This window comes from Eptatretus burgeri, chromosome 2, assembly GCF_056783735.1.
Source record: "Eptatretus burgeri isolate ZD-2024b chromosome 2, Ebu_testis_v1, whole genome shotgun sequence".
Lineage (NCBI taxonomy): Eukaryota > Metazoa > Chordata > Myxini > Myxiniformes > Myxinidae > Eptatretus > Eptatretus burgeri.
The window spans coordinates 25,391,413-25,413,168 of NC_140962.1; the positions used below are offsets into that span (position 1 = coordinate 25,391,413).

Sequence of the window (21,756 nt, forward strand, 5' to 3'; positions counted from 1 at the left end):
CCATCTTGTAGAAAAAAAAACATTCATACTCACATTTTTCTTGTATACCTTGTCGAGGCTCGTATGAGAGCGAACACACAATGCACAGCAAGGGGTGGCATGAGACAAGAGGGGTGGGAGTGGGAAGGACAAAACAGTGTGGAACAGAGACAATAGATCTTATGGAAGGGAGAGGGATGGGGCGGGGAACATGGGGAATAGAAGATGGACATTACAGGGACTTTCAGGAAGGAAAGCAGGGAATTTGAAGGAAGCGGGTTTTGGGTGGATTTTCGCGGGTAGAAAAGATTGAGGATTTGGATGGGGGGTGATAAGAGGTGGTGGTGAACAGCTGTTTTGAAGGCCTGGAGGGAAAAATGGGATTGAACAGAGTGAGGGAGTTTATTCCAAAGGTGGGAAAAGAGGAATGAAAGAGTGAAGGTGAGCAGTGATTCAAGATTCTAGTAGTTTTACCCGAAGAGGGCTGTTGTCGGACTTTGAGCGCCTTGCGGAAATATGGTGGGGACAAATCGCAGACACAGCAGGGGGGGGGCGAGACCGAAGAGGAGATGGCAGAAGACAGAAAGACCACCGACCTGTCTGTGGTGATTCAGTGAGAGGCCCAAAGACTCAGCCTCATCGCGGGAGATGCCAATGATCCGAAATGCCTGGGTTTCCACAGTGTGAAGCCGAGAAAGGTGAGAGGCAGGAGCACCAGCCCAAAGGGGAGAGCAGTACTCCATCAGGCTTTGGACGAAAGCTTTGTAAGTGTTCAGCAGCTCAGGTGGGCCAAGGAAGGACTTTGCACGATGGAGGATTCCCAATCGGCGACTGGCTTTGGAGGTGAGGTTGGAAATGTGGATTTCCCAGGAAAGATCATGACAGATAGTGAGACCCAGAAGCTTGAAAGAAAGGAGTTCTTCCAGAGGATTGTTGAGAAAGTAGATGGGGGGGGGAGGTTCCAAACGGTCCTTTCGGAGAGACAAAGTGAGAGTGAGACTTTTCCGGATTGAAAGACATGTTCCACGTGTTGGACCAGTTTGTGATTTTATCCCTATATGCAGTGAATGAAGAAGCTGCTGCTTGCCGGTCTGAGGGATGACAGATGGTACGGCAGAGGGTGGAGTCATCAGCAAAGAGATAAAGAGGATTTTCCAGAGAGTCGGAGAGATCGTTGATGAAACATAAACATGGACAAACAAGGAGAAATGTATTGCTGCTTGTGACAAAACATGTCGAGAAAGCGAAAGGGAAAGTGATATTGTGAAACATTTGTTCTGATGAAGTTGTTCTTGAAGATGCAGTCTATTATCAACTCAAAATCAAAAGTCTCGGGTTACATTGGCAAGTAATTGGCCAAGACTTACCACCCAGCACCTGCAGGACATCTCGGATGAGCAAATGACACTTTTTAAATCTCACATTTATCATTTTCCAACTTCAAAGCAAAGTTCTCATGTGTTTGGCCATCTTGTGAAACAAGCTGACTGTGATAGAATGCATTGCTGCTTTGATAAACTCTCTGTCATGAACACGGGTTCCATGGTAAACACTGGAAATCTGTTTGTTTCCTGTTCTCATCGTGTCAACTCAAAGCGCTTAAAGGAAAGTCCTCAGCAAAATTTATTAAAACAACAGAGTGATCAATAAACCAGGTATTTTCTTAAATTTTATTTTGAAGACATTAGATGTTATTACCTCCGCCACCGAAGGTGAAGGAGGTTATGTTTTCACCGCTTTATGTTTGTTTGTCTGTTTATATACAGGATATCTCAAAAAGTTGTGCATGGATCCAGATGAAGTTTTGTGGACAGGTTGGGTGTGTGACAAGGACGAACTGATGAGGTTTTGGTGAAGATCCGGATCCGACTACAATAATTTTTTTAAGTGATTCTTCACCATTGAGCGATAGGGCTCAAAAACGATATATAGCATGATATTTCAAAAATGTATTGAGCCAGATATGTTGTCGTGGATCAGGCATTACAGGGCAGAGGTGTGCACTCTACCGAGTGCCCTTCTCGCTTCAATTTATTTTTATGAACTTTAATAATTCATTCTGGTTATGTTTATTAAAGAACAATGGTTGATATATATATATATATATATATATATATATATATATATATATATATATATATATATATATATATATATATATATATATATATATATATATATACATACACACACATAGTATACATGGGAAAAATTACATGCCAAAACCAGTAATCAAACCAGTGCTCTGCCATTTGAGCTGAATAAACAGTCAGCAGTATGTTGTCCTGATGAGCCCACAACAAGGGCAAAATCTCGATTGACATCTCTGCTTTCGTTCATTCATGACCAGAGGCTTAAAATCTCAGTCTGCAAAAGCTTGAGTGCAATATAGTCTGTGGGCCACGGGGACCTACCGTGCTCCACTCCTCCCTATCATCCAACCTAATGTGCATAGGTTGTTTCCCTTAGATGGAAAAAAAAATGTCAACATTGAAAAAAACTCTTCCACCATTTCTTGAGGTTTGTGAAATTTGTGCACTTTGAAATTGCAATATCTTCGTAGTTATTGGCTCAAAGGAATCCAAACTTGGCATGTTACTTCATTGTCCTAAGCATAATATTCAGACAAGGTATGATTAACTTGCCAAGTTCAAGTCTTGAATTAATGACAATCATTTAATTGGCATATTCTGAAACTGCCATATTTGGTCGTACGGCCACTCTGAATGTAATAATTTCTTAAACGTAGAGTGAAAAGTGTAGACGTCGGTCAAATTTGAGATATGTAGTCGTTGTTTTACATAAAGCCCTCCACATCACCATATCGTGAGTGAAAATGTGAACTATCATGCCAAGAATCATTTACATGTAGTACACAAAGGCCAGTAAATGCACTCTATCTGAACAATTGATTGCTTTTCAGCTCTTTGCTTTGAGAAATCCTTATATTTTAAGTGACGTTTTGGAACCATGTGCGATAAGGAAACTATACTGTACATCTGAACAGCATGTCATGAATGTAGTGCTGAACTATCTGTCAGCTACTTTATTGTTACCACTCAACCTCATAGTACATCATCATAGGAACATCAGACAGTTTTCTGGCGAAAACTGACAAATCCAAGGGCTTCCAGCATCTTGTTGAGGATGTTGACAATTCAACTCCACCTCATAGCGGAAGATGGAAATGCTGTCTTCATTCACATGAGGGAGCTACCGGAGAATTTATTTCCGAGAGATAAGTCTTAATATCTTCAATGCAATGCCATCCCCGATCAGATGTCATCACTGGCACGTACAACGCAGACTTGGTCAAGTCATGTGAAAGGCAGAGAAGAGAATCATTCAGGGAGGGAATACAAATAAACCAGGAGACTGGAAACAATTCCTGACTAATGATGAGAACAAGAAACAGCTAATACAAGTCCTACAATATGTATGGAGTAAAGATGGCATGGCCAAGAAGCTTCAGGGCAGGAAAATGATATCTTTCATTCATTCGGGAATGAGCTGCGTACTTGTTAGCCTCCGCAGATGGGAAGCAAGTGACAGTCAGAGATCACTTCTTTGAAATCATCGCAGGATAAAAACAGATAACATATTCCCATGTACGTCTCTCCTGCATGTATGGAAAAGAACAGCAGAAGAATGTATGAGTAAAGAGCCCTGACAGCGACATTTTCTTCATTTTGCTGCACTACTCTCATCAGATCTCAGATATTACCTTGCTCTTTGATACAGGAAGGGGCAACAAGAAAGGTTGGTTAAGGTCTCTCAATTTGCCGAACAGTCCACTCCAGAGTATTGATCTGCCTTAATTGGTCCACATGCATTCACTGGCAGTGATCCCACAAGTGCCTTTAAAGGATTTGGGAAAAATCGAGCCAATCAAATTGATGCAAAAAATCTAACAACTTAATGACACCTCTTGCAAACTTGGCAGAATCTTGGTCCATTTCAGATGAATTTTTTTGACAGGCTTGGAAGAATTTACATGTGCATTGTATGGCAAATCAAGATTCAAAGATGTTGATGAAGCCTGGCTCCAAATGATGAAACAGAAATCGAGAGGTGATTTAGATTTAGATTTAGGTTGATGTTCTTTAATAAGCAGAAGAGGACTCAAGTGATGATGAGTTTGATTCAACCAGTGAACATGACTTATCAGATACAGACCATAACACAGACAGTGATGATGAATCTTAAGAGCAACATGCTTCTCCATACATGTACTTGGAATGGAGGCATTGATTAGAATTTGTTACTCATTATATTTTAATCTTAGATTTGGACAGAAATGTGCGACGTGTTCTGAAATTGAACATTTTTCGAAAGGGAAGCAGTTCGTGGTCAATTTATTTGATAATCTTGTAAAAACAATGAGGCATATTGTGAGACGGTAGCTTTTCATTTCTTTTTCTTTAAGCATCTGCACGGAGTCATACTTATAACTCTTCCTCTGTGAGGTGAAGGTACTTTATGTCGAGCAAGGGCAAATATGTCAGTGTTATTTCTATTTCATATTTGTTTCCTTCCCTCGTATCTGTGCTCCAGTCCTTTTCAAGTATTAAGGAGAAACGATTCTTTGCATGCATCTCATTTGCTTGATTTTTGTTCTTGGTCGTATTTCAAGGATTTTTGTTTGTATATTGGCAATAATTTTCAGGACATTGGTGTGATTACAATGCAGATGCAGATGTTCATTATATCCTAATGTTTTTCATTGTTGATGCATTCCTGGAAACAATTCTGGATTGATCTTGATGATGGTGCTGTCATGATCTACATTTGTTATTTGTGCTGTTCCCTTGATTTAATCAGACTGTCTGTTTCGAGTGTTCGACAAGTTTCTATTATATCATATAACGAAAAACTGTTCTAATGGGATTCTGTTCAATCAACATGGTTTATATGATCTTTATTGTGTTTTATTAACCTCTGTATTTATGTGCTACCTTTTATTTAACAGGTCTGTCACTTTCTTCTGCCACAAGACCCCCAGAAAACGTCACTGTTCGCCAGGGCGAGTCCGCTCTCCTGCGGTATGTGCTCCAACTGTATGTGCTTCAGTTGATCAGCTCTTTTTAATACCGACTTCGTCTTGTCATTTGAAAGAAGGCGAAGAACCCGTTAACTTCCCAGCTCATACCTTTGAAACACTTCACACTGATTATACATACCATTGTAGTCTTTACCTGGCATACCTTGTTGTTTCTCAATGCATCAAAAAGAGAGATGAAGAGTCAGTGAGCTTTAAGGGTGAACATTAAAAAAAAAGTCTCATGCATGTCTCAGGTCATTTTGCCATCAATACATCATCTCTCAATATTCATTGATGCCAGGCTCGCGTAAGGACCATATTCTTTAATATACTGACATATCACAAAATTTTTGACTTATTTTCCACACCACCCGTCCCTCATACATCATTCCGATATCGTAACCACCGTGTACACAGCAGTCTGAACTGCTCCATTACCCCCCCTCCCCCACCCCCAATACTAATTCAGCATCTATTGGAATTTTGTCTCCATGCCATAATACCACACCACTAACGAAGTTATTTGCTCTTATTAAAGCTTTATTAAAACAACCCAAACAACATTAAAGTGTGCATCAGCTAAGATGCATCTTAACTAGTAATGTGTGGAATTTTAAGAGGTGATGTTTTAGAAAAAAAATGTGCATGAAACGTTATTTAGACATGTGGTATCAAACGGGGGGTTTTTTTTAGATACAGAGTCAAGGCTCATGGAAGAGCTAGAACTCAGAACGGATAAGGCAGGAAGCAACATAACAAAAAGAACAACAGAAAGAGAATGGGGAAATGCCAACAGCAGGGTCGACGGCAAAATAAATGGAGACTGACAGCAACTGGAATGCTCGGGTAAGGATGAGGGGTAGGGGGGCAGCGCAGGGGCGGATAAGATGGATACACAATCAAAATTTGGGAGGTGGTGGTGGTAAAAGGACACCATGGGTGGGATCTTTAACATCCAGCAACAAATGCTGGCAGAGAGGGCACACATTCAACATCAATCCAAGAGACGGCACACACGTTGATGAATCGCCCTGCCTATTGCTAGCTGGGCTGGGTTTCAAACCAAGGATAGACAACTTCGACGTGAGTTTACATACCTCTTGGCCATTCTGCCAGCCCTATGTCTGTGGTTAATTGTTCTGAGACGTAATTGAGACATTTCTCAAAGTGTAACACCTGATTAAATGGGGTAGGGGTCAGAATCCAGCGACGCAACAGCTGTTTGTTTGTGCTTCTGGAAAGTTTTGTGGTATTCGTTTTTCACTGCAAGTATGGTTTACGATGAGTTTCGAGCATTCACAACCACACACAGTAAATAAATAAAAATCGAAAAAATAATTTACACCCAGCGAAGAGCAAATGGCGGTGCAATGCGCGTGACCAGGAGGACAGCACGGTGATGTGGAAACGTATGCAAATTGAGCCTACAGGTAATGATAATCAAGGTGAGTCAGAATTTGTAAACATGTTTGTAAAAGATATGTTGATGTTCCCAGCAGCTCTCATTTTGGCGAGGAGAGTTTTAATTCAACATCATATTCATTTGGCGTTAAGGAGCAATGTAATGCAAAGATAATTGTGAAATAAGCGGCTCGTGTTGTTTGATTATAGCAGCTGCTTCACGTAGTTTAATTTGCTTTAGAAAAAAAAAAAGAATTCCCAGCCATCCTGAGAATGCACCCAATTAATTAAGTTAATGAATACTCTTACACCACGGGTTATTATTCCTTGTGTAACTGCAGGACTAACCTTTGGGTAGAATTAGCCAGGTAATTTGGGTTACTATAAAATGAAAACTCATTTCAAGCAACTCTACTTAGCCTAAGAGGGCATTTTGTTACACGTACATCGTTAACCAAGTGCCTTGAATTTGAGCTCGGCAGAAAGGATTGGAAAAGCTTATTTTCGTGTGAATTACTTTCCAATTTCCATGACGAAGCGTCTGTATTTGTTTGCTTGTGTTTTTTTTAAAACTTGGAATCTGTTTCTGCCTGAAAAGGTTCAGCTGAAGTAGTTGTTGAGATGCTTGCTAGGCCTTCAGTTAAAATTAGCCTGGTGTTGGCTCTGGTTAGGGTGGCTGGTTTCACATCTTAGGGTCTCGAGTTCAATCCCCTGTCACACCGTTGTATTAACACCAGGTGGATTGACTCAGCCTGCCATCCTTCCGAGGTCAGAGAAATGAGTACCAGTGCGCTAACAGGGGGCATTGCATCAGCGGCATAGCCGTGCCCCCAGAAAATGATGTGACCAAGCAGCCACAAGCTTCATACACATATATATATATATATATATATATATATATATATATATATATATATATATATATATATATATATATATATATATATATATATATATATACAAACAAATAGTTAGAATTGAACCAGCCTCAATTATTAATAGGATCCTAGGTTGGAGTTTGGCTTCACTTAGTGCTTCTATCGTTGCATCAGTTCGTAATGCAGCTCATTGTTGATGTGTGAGTATAAATAGGATACCTTAACAATACTGTGTAGAAATCGCAGTATGCAGATAAATCCGCGCGGTGACAAGTGAAGGATGGGAGGAAGGAAATGAGGCTGGGTTAGTACAGGTGTAGATCTTCTCATGTCATCTCGGTGAAAAATAACTACAGGGAGTGTCAGGGTATCGTTTTGAGAAGTGCCAGTTTAATGACAGACCTCGGGCCAAGAATGTAATGTTGCAGGCCAGCGAGACAAAAGTAATGCAGCTTCAGGTTAAGATCACTGAACTAGGTCAATGGAAGTGTGAGGGTGTTGGAATTGATTCGGCATTGTGAAAGGACATTTAAAGGACTTGTAATGAGAAAAAAAAAAAATTGGCAGAATTGTAAGGATGAATGATTGTAGAATGGGATACGATAAAAGCTGAATGCTGAGAAAATTTGAGGGAATTGGTGCTAATGTGAAAGCAAGAAGAAAGTCATTCGAAGGAATAGAGAATAGGGTTGGGCAGCTGATCAAGGTGGTGGGGGAGAGGGGTGGAATGAAAGATAAGGGACAGCTTTGGTGAAGTGAGCCTTGCTTCCAAACCGAGCGGGTGAAGTTGAAACCCAATGTCTCATGTTGGCTTTGTCAAATGTTCTTATTGCGTTTACGTTTCATTGAAAGTGTAAATAGGCTTCTCTGGGAGTGCTAATTAATTTAAAATAATTGGGATGAAGCACAGTCATATGAAGACAAGAGAGATATTGCTGTGATCAAAGGTAACGGTCAGCCAAAAAAGAAACACTGAATTTTTCAACACAGATAGCAGCTAATTATATGAGTAATAAATGGGAAAATCTCCCTGGAAAGGTAGTGCTGGCAGAACCCGTAGATAGGTTTAAATTCCGGTGAGATAACAAGCGTTGGGGATAAAGGGGGTACATGGATTTAAGACTAGTTGGTAGCTTGGGTATGAATGTGTGATTGTGTACATGTGTCGTGATTGTGATACCTGTAACAAGGCCTTGTGAAAAAGTGAATGGGATGTCGATCATGTCGGCGTTTGTTGGTTCCTCAAACTACAGGTGATAGCCGTTATTACCCCTCTGCCCCCCAACCACCATTCATCCCCCAAAAACTCTGCTGATGCTCCTGTATCTAATCCACTGTTCTCCTCTCCACTCACTTCCCCCCCCCCCCCCAGAAGTTGAGTATATAGACTGGTAGATTCAATCAACATGGGGTTCACAAGGCACATGCAGGGTGGGTCAAATGGCCTCATGTTTCCAAATTCCTTCTTTGTATTGTGGTTTTGATGTACTGTACCCTACTCTGTTGCAGTGTCAGGACTGCCGAAGCAGTTTCTTGGCAAGGGTTGTACTGGGTGGGTTGCCAATGCCTTCCCAGCGGTAGTTAGGGCAGGAATCTGGAAGTTGAGCATGGTGCTGGCAATAACTCGACTACTCTTCGCCAATATCATTGTGGGATTTTTTTTAACGTCCAGCAACTATAATGCCGGCAGACAACACACCTAGTTTACCATCCATCCGAGGGATGGCAGACACATTGATGAATCACCCTGCCCTTGAAACATCGGGATGACAGTTCATAGCTAGGAAGAGATTCAAACCCAGGCTGGACCGCTTCGAGGTGAGCGCGCATACCTCTCGACCATCCTACCAGCCCTTTCCTTATATAAAGGATGCAAAATACTCTCGATGGAGTGTCTGCATGAGCAGTAAAAGATGATAAACAATGATCCGCACTGCGTCCGTTAAACAGAGTAAAATATCCCACACTGGGAAAACTGATGAGAATAATGATCCCATTGAAACGACTTCTGCAAAAGGAAATATCAATAGCATGACATTGAGGAGATTCAAATGGCTTTGCACAGTCGCTAGTAATGGAAGTCTGGAATAACAGACTCAAATAGCAATTCGACGATGTCATTTTTTTTTTTTTACTTTGATGGACTCGGATTCAAAGACTCGGGCTGGCACTCAAGACTTGAGGCTCATTGGCTTGCACTCCATCCTGAAACGTATGGGCCCGCACTTAGTCTTGAAACGTTGTGACTCGAGACGTCATCAATTTACTTCGTTGTAATGTTATGATGCTCAAAGTAAAGTATGTGGGTAAATATTGCCATTTACAGAAATTTGGTTGGCCTGTTTGTTGTGACACCAGTTTGTGTGTAACTGTGACGTAGGTTAAAACCCCATTATACTACATTGAGTATATGCCTTTGTTCATTGGAACCTAATGTCCTTGCAATTCCTGTAAATGTACATTCATATCTCTAATATGACCTTGCCCTGCATGTAATACATGTACAAAACTTCTCCATGAATCCTAGATTCCTGTTATAAAATTTAATTGCTCCTCATTAATTCCCTATAAGCTTATTCATCACTTGGCTTTCTGTTGAATATTTTGTTCATTCCATTTAATGGCCATTATTTTTTTTTATTTTTTTTTTTTCTCTCTCTCTCTCTCTCTCTCTCTCTCTCTCTCTCTCTCTCTCTCTCTCTCTCTCTCTCTCTCTCTCTCTCTCTCTCTCTCTCTCTCTCTCTCTGTCTCTCTCTCTGTCTCTCTCTCTGTCTCTGTCTCTGTCTCTGTCTCTGTCTCTGTCTCTGTCTCTGTCTCTGTCTCTGTCTCTGTGTCTCTCTGTGTCTCTCTGTGTCTCTCTGTGTCTCTCTGTGTCTCTCTCTCTCTCTCTCTGTGTCTCTCTCTCTCTCTCTCTCTCTCTCTCTCTGTGTCTCTCTCTCTCTCTCTGTGTCTCTCTCTCTCTCTCTCTCTCTCTCTCTCTCTCTCTCTCTCTCTCTCTCTCTCTCTCTCTCTCTCTCTCTCTCTCTCTCTCTCTCTCTCTCTCTCTCTCTCTCTCTCTCTCTCTCTCTCTCTCTCTCTCTCTCTCTCTCTCTCTCTCTCTCTCTCTCTCTCTCTCTCTCTCTCTCTCTCTCTCTCTCTCTCTCTCTCTCTCTCTCTCTCTCTCTCTCTCTCTCTCTCTCTCTCTCTCTCTCTCTCTCTCTCTCTCTCTCTCTCTCTCTCTCTCTCTCTCTCTCTCTCTCTCTCTCTCTCTTCCACAGAATATTTCTTTGACATTTATACATTTTTGTAAATAAAAGCGACAGAGAGCAAAGCAGCACCCTTATCGAGCTCAGAGAGACTACTCTACACATTGGATATTCTGATGAGTTATGTCAGGATGGTTGTCAGGATCTCATCTTGTTCAATTAACAAGGTTACACACTCTCCGGGTGAGTATGTACCGTACTTCAAGAACCCTGGTGTTTTTTTGATGCAGGATGAAGCATCAATGTGTGCTCTGTCCATTGGCTGGACGTTGCGCTGGGTGTCCCATCTACGAACATAAGTTGGTGGATGTGAAAGATCCCACGGTGTCTTTCACTAAGATTAGGCGAGCTATCACCGGCACCTTGGCCTGCTCTAATCTACTCTTTTTTTTTCTTTTTTTTTTCTTTTTAAATTTTTTTTAAATTCCTGCTCTAATCTACTTGGTCGAACATCAGGCCTGGTCAGCAGGTTCTTGAAAGACTTGGGCCAAATACTTTCCCTGGCCAGCCACAGGAAATGGTTCGAATATGGCCTTTATTGAGAGAAAAAGAAAGAATTATTATTATTGTTATTATTATTATTATTATCATTGTAACATAAGCAAGGCTTCAGCTTGAAAGCAATCCAGGCCGTGGCAGAAGTGCGTCCTTTATTTTTCTAGTTCTGTTCAGATAACCAACAACAACAACAACAACAACACTAAAGTTGTTTCTGAATTGCAGGCTCTTCAAACACACATTACATCTTCCCCTTCAAGATGGACAAGAGCATTGACCAAGTTATTATTACATGAGCAAATTGTACGGAACTCAAACCAATTCAGTAAGAGAAATAGAATCAGAGATCATAAAATAAATGGAAGCATGGATCGCTTGCAAAGTCCAACTCAGTCCCAAAACGAAACAACAGCTCAAACACTACAATCGACATTATCTTGAAATAAATGAAATCCAATTCAGTGCAAGGAAACATCCAAACTTAACAAGGGTAACATTTACAGCTCATCACAAGTCAAGTCTGTTTGGTCGATGACTGATACGACCACTTCGAGTACGAGTTACGCATGGGGTAACTGGGTGAGCTGAAGACACTGACGGGGTGACTGCTCTGTCTGGCTCACCCAGATCTACAGTAGGTACAGTGTCACCAGCTGGAGGCTTCATGTCTGACGAACAGCTTGAGCCATCATGGACCTCAATGGTCGCGTTATCAGTATCAACGAAAGACCAATCGAGAGTCGCACCCTCATTGGCTACACTGGTGCTCTTATGTAAATGTCGATGGTTACGGCGATAAATGTCAGCTGTTTCTCGGGACTGAACAACGTACGAACGTGACTGACAATGCTGCTTCACAATCACAGCTGGTATCCACCTTTCGGAACCCATAGGAGGCTCCATCCTAACTTCGTCATTCTGATGTAATGGTGGAAGATCTTTGAGTGAGTGACGATCATGGTAAAACTTCTGTTTTGATTTTTCCAGGTCAAAGTACCTTTTTACAGCATCACGGTCATAAGCTATTGGCACCAGAAGACCTCGGGCAATGGGAAGTGTATTCCACGGACATCTTCCCTAAAGTAGTTGAGCCGGTGATAGAAGAATGCTTTCCAGTGGCACTGTGCGATAATCCAGCAAGGCCAGGTGCTTGTCTGTAGATTTTTGCCAGAATCGTTTTATTGTTTTGTACAGCCCTCTCTACCTCTCCATTTGAACGTGGATATGCGTGACTAGATGTTCTTAGAATGATTCCATGATCTTTGCAAAATTTCCTCACAAGCTGTGAGTTGTACATAGAGGTCATGTGGAGGTGGGTGGGTTCGTTCAGTTTCGTTGTGCAGATCACCAATCTAAACGAAATTCACCCTGTACATTCATGAGAACACACCATTGAAATTCCTACTTGTTTCCACATGCACAAGTTGACACACCGACAGTTATTACCATTTGAAATTACCGCTGTGAAGTGGGCGTGGCATGCTTGTAATCGCGGAGGAAACGACCAGGAAACAACAAATCAAGATGGCGGGGCCCATGGTTGTCGAGTGATTTTGAGTGATTTTTGGTCTTTCAACAACCAAATATGCGTCGTTTCATACACTTGGGCGGGGAGGAAGATGAGAAAGTGACGCAATTCACAGATAAGAGCTGGCGTAAGGTATGCGAGTGTTCGAAGGCTTGGTGCGACGCCACAGAGAGTGAAACTATCAACAAATGCCGTTTACTGGCTGATCAAATTATGAAACTGCTGCCAATGACTGATCCTCCTGCGGATGCCGGCTGTCACCGGTTCTGCTATGCGTCGTTTTGTAACAAGGATCATATAAAACGCACTGACGCCAGGAAAAGGAAATCAGACGCCAGCACTACTGCAGTTTCTGCTGGAGCCAGTGAGGTGGTGGGTCGGACTAGAAGAAGAGGGGCACTCATACCACAAAATACGTAGAAAATCCCTCAGAACCTCTGTAGAAAGGGTGGCTTGCAAATCAGCTGGTGTACTGCCAAGAATTTGTGTGATATGCCAGAACAAAGACAAATTCATCCGGGTCAAAGGAAAATCTCAACGTGATCAGTTGTCCCTGGCAGAAACACAGGATGGAGGAAAGCTGAGGGAAACTGCCGAGCAGAGGAGAGATGAACGTGATGTGAGAATAATGACAACTATAAAGGATAAAGACTGTGTGGCGCTGGCAGTTTGTTATCACCGTAAATGTTATTACGAGTATGTGAATGACACATAATACAGACAGAGTGAAAGTAAACGCTAAACTCAGAAAGTGAACTATGACTCAACATTTGACATTTTCTGTGATAAAGTAATCCAGGTAAGAATCATTGATGGGAAGCAATCTATACATATGAAGAAGTTGTGTGAGATGTTCAATGACCTACTCAGAGTATGCGAAGGTCAGGATAATGCCAACTACCAGGCAACAACACTGAAGAAGACTGCAGGAACGGTACCCAGACATGATTTTCTATCGTCCACCAAAAATGTCTGAGAGCGAAGTGGTGTACATGAAGGACATTGATATTGATTCCATTGCTCAGGCTGCTGTTGTAGACAGTAGCTCTACAACAGAAACAGACTCAACTAGAGAGGATGAAGCCAACCAGGGTCCACAGCAGGGTGACTCAGGCCTCAATTTACATGTTCTATACTCGGGAGCACTCATGGTGAGGGATGACCTGAACAAACACCAAAGTGTGGACTATACATGGCCCTACATGGAAAAGGTGGAGCTAGCACTAGAGCTTATAAGGGCAACTCGTACTTCGAACTGGCCGAAACGCCTTGCGATCACGAGAGCGTCAATGCCCTGGTACTTTGTGTATGATCACCGAAACTATGCAAGGTACTTACCCGTTTACTGGCTGGAAATGGCCGGGCTCGAGCACTCCCACCAAGACACCTATCAAGCGTTCATGGACGGCAAATGGACTGCCCAACGGCATACTCGTTATGGATTTAGTAGTGTTGCGTGTCATCAGATCATAGAGCAGACAATCTAAGTAGGGACAGCAAGACCAGTGGAGGCATCATTGGTTACACTCAGAAAAGCACAGCTGTGAAGAAGTGGATCCTGTCCGAACCAGCACGTGCGGAAATCGCAAGGAAATGTGAGTCCATGGCAGGTATCCACGACGAGCCCCGAACGAGAAAGGATTTGGATGTGTCGAGCTCGAAGAAGAACGAAGCAGCGGTGGTACAAGTGATGGACACAGTACTTCAAATGATTAACCCTTTCTCCGGCGCTCACCTTGAACTCGTCAATATTAGTTCAGGTGTCATCACACCGCCAGCCACTTCCGTGGACTTGATGAACGCGTATATCAAGGGAGAGAATGCTGTCGTGCAATTCATGCGTGATCGGCTTTTCTCTGGTGCGGTCCCATTGTTCAGTCCGATTTCGAAGGCCAAATTGGCAACTTTCTCGAAGGCGCGAGGCAAGTCGGCGACTCCCACCAGCAGACGCCGAAGGTTGAAATTGCGAATGAACGTCGTCTTTTCACATAACTGCTGTTGATTGGCGAGAAAAGCAATGTAACACTCCACGATCTGCTCGCATACCCACTGGCGAACATATCTTTCCCGCTGGCATCCGGTGATGGTTCGATTGCTAAGATGGACAAAGCCAAACTCCGCAACCATATACGGAAACTGTGGACCAATTGCCGTGTGGATGCTCAGCCTATCCAAGGTGCAACAATTGTGGATGGAATGGCCGTTATTCAGGCGATTAAAGGCTGGTTCACTGCATAACGCTTTCGGCAAACTGGAAGAGATGGTGCTGAACATTGTAGTGGCCAAGGCACGACATAACCAATCTTCGAGACTGGATGTGGTGTTTGATACTTACCCAAGTATCAGCATCAAGTGCCTGGAGCACGCCAGACAAGCGGGCAGGGTGGGCGATCTTCAGGTGCGAACCATCTACGGACGTGATCAAGCCCTTCCAAAACAGTGGGCCAATTATCTCCTGAGCGGAGCCAACAAGGAGGCGTTGATAGAGTTCATCGTCGAATCGTGGACGAGAAGCATCTCTCCATCAAAACTGGACGACATGCTGTTGTACATCAGTCATGCCGGCAAATGTGAGAAAATCAAGGCATCGAATGGTGTCATGACTGTGTCGTCAGTACCTGAACTTGAATGTGACCATGAGGAAGCTGACATGAAGCTCCTGCTCCATGCCGCTCACGTGGGACAGAATGAAGAGTCGGTGCGCATAGAGAGTTTCGACACCGATGTGTTTGTGTTGGCATTGGCTCACTCTAAGTCGATTCGGGCACGAAATTTCCATCTGGTTACAGGAAGTCCCAAGGACATTATCGTCGTTGACATGAGGAAGCTGAGTCATGCCCTGGAAAGTTCTGTCTGCGATGCGTTGATAGGTTTGCACAATTTCACGGGGAATGATACCACCAGTGCATTCCACGGTAAGGGCAAAACAAGGCCATTTGACTTGATGATGAAGAGTCCCCATCTCATCACCTGTTTCGGGAGCATTGGTCGAGAATTCACGCCAGATCAGAATATCATTCACGACCTGGAACAATTCGTCTGCACCATGTACAATCAGCCGACCATGAAGAGTGTGGATGAGGCTCGCTACAAGCTATTCTGCAGCCAGTCGCTGGGAGAGCAGAAGTTGCTGCCTACAAGCGACGCTCTGATGCTGCATTGCAAAAGAGTGAACTATCAGTCTGCGATCCACCAACGCGTGACTGAGATGTTTATAGAAGCCCCTTCTCCTACATTTCACGGATGGGTGGAATGCAAAGGAGCACTGATTGTTCACTGGCTGAACAAACCACCAGCGCCGAGAAACTGTTCGAAGCGACGAAATGTAATTGCAAGAAGACGAAATTCGAGACCAACCAGTGTTCTTGCCGGTCAAATGGACTGTCCTGCACAGAGTGCTGTGGGTGTCAAAACTGTGCCAACGATGAACAGACCCGTGCAGAAATGCAACTTATGGATGATGAAAGCGGAACTGACGATTCTGATGACGAACTGTGAATGCGGGTGTCACACTGAGTTTGCTGTGGTGATCTACTACACAGTAGTGTTCAGGTTGGTTAGCATGTAATAGTGGACTTGAGTTTTGTAATAACAGCAGTCAAGCGCCAAGTTCAGCAACCACTTCAGAGCAAGAAATACTGGAGTTCGAAGACAGTAATCCTCTTGTAGTGGTTCTACTTTTCATCAGGCTGAGTCGAGCAGGCTCTTTGTCTTTGATTTAATCCGTAATAGCCAATGTAACTGTCTAATAGGTGCTGTAACTGCCTTAAATAGTCAATGAAACTACCTTTAATAGCCAGTGTGGCTGCCTTTGAAGCAAAAAGTTGCCTTGGTCAACTTGAAGGCCTGTCTGGTCGGTCCAGACGTTTTCGGCCGGTAAAAATATGTAACTGCTTCGGTTTACACACACACACGTGTGGTTTACGACCTTTAATGATAAACATCTTTAATAACAGTGAATAGGGCTCTGTATAAACATATTGTATCATTTTAAGACCTCACAAGAGTTTTCTTTGACGTTCATATCAGTCTCTCCTTGATTCTTCATTTCTGTGTCAAAATCGTGCTTTAATGTTTGGTTTATCTTTAATTGCCAAAAAATGACCAATTGTGTCACATCCTCGACGTGGAAACAAGTGGATTTGGACTCAGCGTCTAAAACTCCTTAAGTATGCCAAATTTCATCCAGATTGGTGATCTACACAAAGAAAATCATTTTCTGAAGGTAATAGCGAGTACCTCCACATGGTCTAATAGTCGCATTATCACTCCGTGGAGTCTCTGGTAGACCATGTCGACTAAACTGTGCTTTTAGCCGCTCAAGAGTTGTACTGCAGTGTAAATCCTTCACTTCATCCACCTCAATGAATTTGGAGTAATAGTCAACTATTCATCAGGTATATCCTAGCATTAAACTGGAACAGGTCTGTCCCAATTTCATTCCAGGGTGAAGGAGTCGGTTTTAGGGGCTCAGCAGGCAGGCAATTTTGATAGTCTGCAAACTTGGAACAGTTCTGAACAGTTTACTCTCTGTCGGCATTCATGGAGGGCCAGTATAGAACCTCCCTTGCTCATTGCTTACACTTGACCATTCCAAGATGCGATTAGTGAATCAGTGCTCAGCATACGGAGTCTCAGAGAAGGTGGTACTACAATTTGCATGCCTTTGTATATGATGTCATCCATAACCGAAGGTTCACTCCAGGAATCCCAGTATGGTCGAAGACAGAATGTACATCTCACCTGGCCTTTGGCCATCCATCAAGAATCATGGACTGTAAATGACCGAGTTCTGACTGAGTAGCTTTTTGAAGATCCGCATACCTCTCGTCAGAGACTGATAGAAAGTCCAGCATTGAAATATGCTCCAAGTTGTCTAATTCTGAATGAGTATCTGGCAGGTATGCTCAAGAAAGGGTGTCTGGAAGTTGCATGTCCTCCCCTCTTCTGTCCTGAATGTTGAGGTCATACCGTTGCAATCGTAGTAGCATGCTCTGCAGTCTCATCGGTGTGGACAGCAACGGCTTCTTGGCGATCATTTCCAGAGGCTTATGGTCATTGTAGACGGTGACTGATTTCCCAAATATATAACAATGAAACTTCTTGCAGGCATGAACTATGGATAGCATCTCCTTCTATATTTGTGCATACCGTATGTCCATCTCCGTAAGGGTCCTGGAACTGTATGCGATAGGTCGGTTGGCCTGTAAGAGAACTGCATCAAGTCCACTTCGGCAAACATCACAGTGGATCTCGACTGGTTTGTTAACATCAAAGTGCGTAAGAACAGGCGGAGAACAGCAAAGTTCCTTCAGTCTCTCAAATGCTCTGGCTTGAGCCGGTTGCCATTGATATTCAATATCTGATTTCAGCAGCTCTCGGAGTGGAGCTAACTCGCCACTCAACCGTGGGATGAACTTTGACAGGTATGTGATAAATCTAACGAAGCGCCTCACAGCTTCCTTATCAGTCGGAATCGGCATACTATGAACTGCCTCAACTTTGGCTGGATCAGGCGATAATCCATCGCCAGACAGGATGTGTCCTACGTAATGTACCCATGACTGGTGGATTTTTCACGTCTGCAGATTCAACTTCAGATTGTAATTTGTTGCTCTCTCTCCCAATAACCTTTTTCAGAATTCGATCATGCAACTCCACGTTTGGACCAGCGACAACAATGTCATCCATGATCACTAATGCTCCATCTATGCCTTCAATCATCTGGTCCATAATCCTCTGAAATTTTTCAGGTGCACATTTCAGTCCAAAAGGAAGCTGAAGCCACCTGGACCTACCAATTGGTGTGTTGAAATACGTCAGATCGGATGACTCCTCCTCCAGTTTGATTTGTAGGAACTGACTTCTCGTCAAGCACTGAGAACACCTTGGCATCAGGTATACTTGCAATGACCTCCTCAACCTTCTGCATGGGATGGTGCTCCCTCTTGATGACTTTGTTCAGATCAGACGGATCAAGACAGATTCTGAGTTTGTCATTTCTGAAAGATACCGCCGTTGAGCTGACCCATTCAGTTGGTTCATTAACTTTGGCAATGTATTCATTGGATTCCATCTCCCCCAGTCGGGTTTTAATACATGGCAAGAGGGAAGCTGGTAGTCGCCGCGAAGCGTGTACTACTCTCTTCACACCAAGTTGCAATTTAATTGTATACATGCCTGGCAGAATTCCAGTCGTTCACACTTGGTCTGGGTATTCCTTCAACAGCAAGAATGTCACTGGGGTCCACTTCAGTTCCAATGGAATCAAGTCTGATGATCAGACCAAGAACTTCAGTTGTATCTCCAGATATTATGTTGGCCTGTGAGAGAGCGACCACTTCAAATGTTGTGGTGAATGTCTTGCCACGGTACTGAATAGGAAGATCCACGGCTGCTACGGGTTTGAGCCTGTGATTCAAGTAGGTACACAATACCTTTGCTGATTGACAGAGTTCGGCAATTGCATGAGACGCTGATAATCAGATGGTGTCATTGTGTTGCAGCGAGCTCCGGTTTCAATAATGAAGGTCACTTGCCTACCTGATACCAAGAGAGACTGTCTCCATTTGTCACCTCGTGATGCAGCTGTTGTCTGCAGTGCACCGATCCGTAGAATTTTGCCATTGGTTTCATCCATGCACTCTGTTGTATCAGCACAAGCACCATCCAACTGAGTTTCAACTGAATGTATGCTGGCACGTCGATGGCAAGCTGCAAGCCAATGGTTCAGTTTCTTGCAATAAGAGCAGGTGCATCCAATTGCTGGGCATTCACCGTGATTCCATGCATGGTTAGGACCCTTACCACAGCGGTGGCAGCTGTCCTTACACTGGGGTCTATTTGGGGTTGATCTCCAATGTGATGGCAGTTGTGGTGCTGGTTCAATTGTGGTTTTGGCCTCACTTGTTTGTAGTATGATCAACTACAAATTGTGTTTCATTTCTGACATGTTTCAATCACAACCCTGCTTCAGCATTTGCTCAAGAAAGATTCACATTGGCAATGGCAGCCAGAGCAGGCAGCGGCATTCAGTAAGCTAAAACAAGCCATATCATCTGCGCCGATGCTCAAATCATTTGACCCGTCAAAACCATCTGTTGTGTAAGCTGACGCATCATCAACTGGCTTGGTTGCCTGTCTGCTGCAGGATAGCCGGCCAGTCGCATATGCTTCTCATTCACCGTCCACTGTGGAAGAGAACTATGCCCAAATTGAGAAAGGGATGTTAGGAGTGATATTCGCCTTGGAGAAGTTTCACCACTATGTCTACGGATACAAGACTGGGGTGCAAACCGGCCATCAACATCTAGTGACAATTGTCAAGAAACCACTGTACAGAGCTTCACCAAGGCTTCAGTTGATGCTACTTCGACTTGTGCATTATGACGTGTTCGTGAAATATGTTCCTGGGAAGCTGCTGTACATTCCAGACACTTTGTCAAGGGCACCGAGCGGCTCAGTCCTGATGTATGAGACAATTTTTGAGGACATGCAGTTAGGGTACATCAGCTAATGACCCATCTGCAAGTCAGCCAGAGCAAGCTGGACCTGTTGCGTGGTGCCACTGTGGATGACAACCATTTACAATTCCTGGCCAGATGCATTCTGAACGGCTGGCCAATGAACCAGACCAACCTTCCCGTGTCCAACAGACCTTTCTGGCATCTCAGGGATATGCTGCACATTATAAATGACATGTTTTTTGATGGTGAGCATTTGGTAATTCCTGCCACACACCAGTCTGGCATTCTGCGGAGAATACAAGAAGGCCATTTTGGGCAAGAGAAATGTAAAGCCAGGGCACACCAAGTGGTCTTTTAGCCAAGTATCAACTCAGAAAAACAAAGTCTAGTTGCCAAGTGTTCAACATGTGCCAAGTTCAGACCAGCTAACATTAAACAGCCACTTTTGCCACACGATCTTCCCCTGAGGTCATGGCAGAAAGTGGGAGGGGACATTTTCCACTTTGCCGGAAAGCTTTTCCTCTTGATTGTGGATTATTTCTCCAAGTACCCTGAGGTCATAAGCATTTGTGGGCTCACTGCAAAGCACGTCGTTGAAGTTCTGAAGTCTGTGTTCGCCAGACATAGAATACCCAAGGAATTCTTTATGGACAACATACCATTTGCCAGTCCTGAGCTCAGGAAATTCGCCCAGGAATGGGGGTTCAAGGTTACGACCTCAGGCTCTATATTGTTGTGGAGCCGGGCCTCGGCTGCGAGCATGACCGCGAGGTGGAGCAGTACGGTCGACTCTACCGAACACCCGGAATCTCGATCGTACTTTTCCGAAAACTCTAAGGGTATGGGTCCCTTACCTGACCATGAATCATCAATAATTCCACCACGTGGTACAGGGTTATTTGTCAAACTTCAAAATACCTAGACCCACGTGGCGAGCTACCGAGTATCCACACCCTCAATGGCATTCGTACGGGACGAGCCGTATGCGTGCTCGACCCGTGCGTGACCCGAGCGGACAGTCACTGAGGTTCCGTCAGTCCCAAATGCACACCACTACGGCAACAACGGCCTTCTTTACTTCTCCCAACATGCACCACGTTAAACCAATAGAAGAACCACAAAAATGAGCTGATTCATTTAACACATGGGTTTATTTATAATGGTGGGGAGGGCGGGGGCGAGGGGGGAGCATGCAAGGAGCAGAGTTTTCCAACTATAAGGAAATGCAATGTATAAAGAGCAAGCACTTAACGATTTCTACTTGCAGACGGCCCACAGACAGACACAGATACCCAGAAGGACATGGGCCTTCCCGCCTCGTGCGGTCTTTGAGACGAGCGACCCAGACCAGCGTTGGGATGCGGTCCGAAGAACCAGGCACCAGCGAGATGCGATGGAAGAACCAGGCGCCACTGAGATGCGATGGAAGAATCAGGCGCCAGTAAGATGCGATGGAAGAACCAGGCGCCAGTGAGACGCGATGGAAGAACCAGGCGCCAGCGAGACGCGATGGAAGAACCAGGCACCAGTCAGACGCGATGGAAGAACCAGGCGCCAGTGAGACGCGATGGAAGAACCAGGTGCCAGCGAGACGCGATGGAAGAACCAGGCGCCAGTCAGACGCGATGGAAGAACCAGGCGCCAGCGAGACGCAATGGAAGAACCAGGCGCCAGTGAGATGTGATGGAAGAACCAGGCACCAGCGAGACGCGATGGAAGA

General features: G+C 44.0%; 1 protein-coding gene across 1 annotated transcript in view; it reads left to right on the forward strand.

Moving 5' to 3' along the window:
* LOC147031637 (limbic system-associated membrane protein-like) overlaps nt 1–21,756 on the forward strand; it is a 388,857-nt gene that overhangs the window by 247,551 nt on the left and 119,550 nt on the right. The window contains exon 2 of the mRNA XM_085866197.1: nt 4,949–5,021. Within this exon, the coding sequence (XP_085722323.1) occupies nt 4,949–5,021 (73 nt within the window). The remainder of the gene's footprint in view (nt 1–4,948; nt 5,022–21,756) is intronic.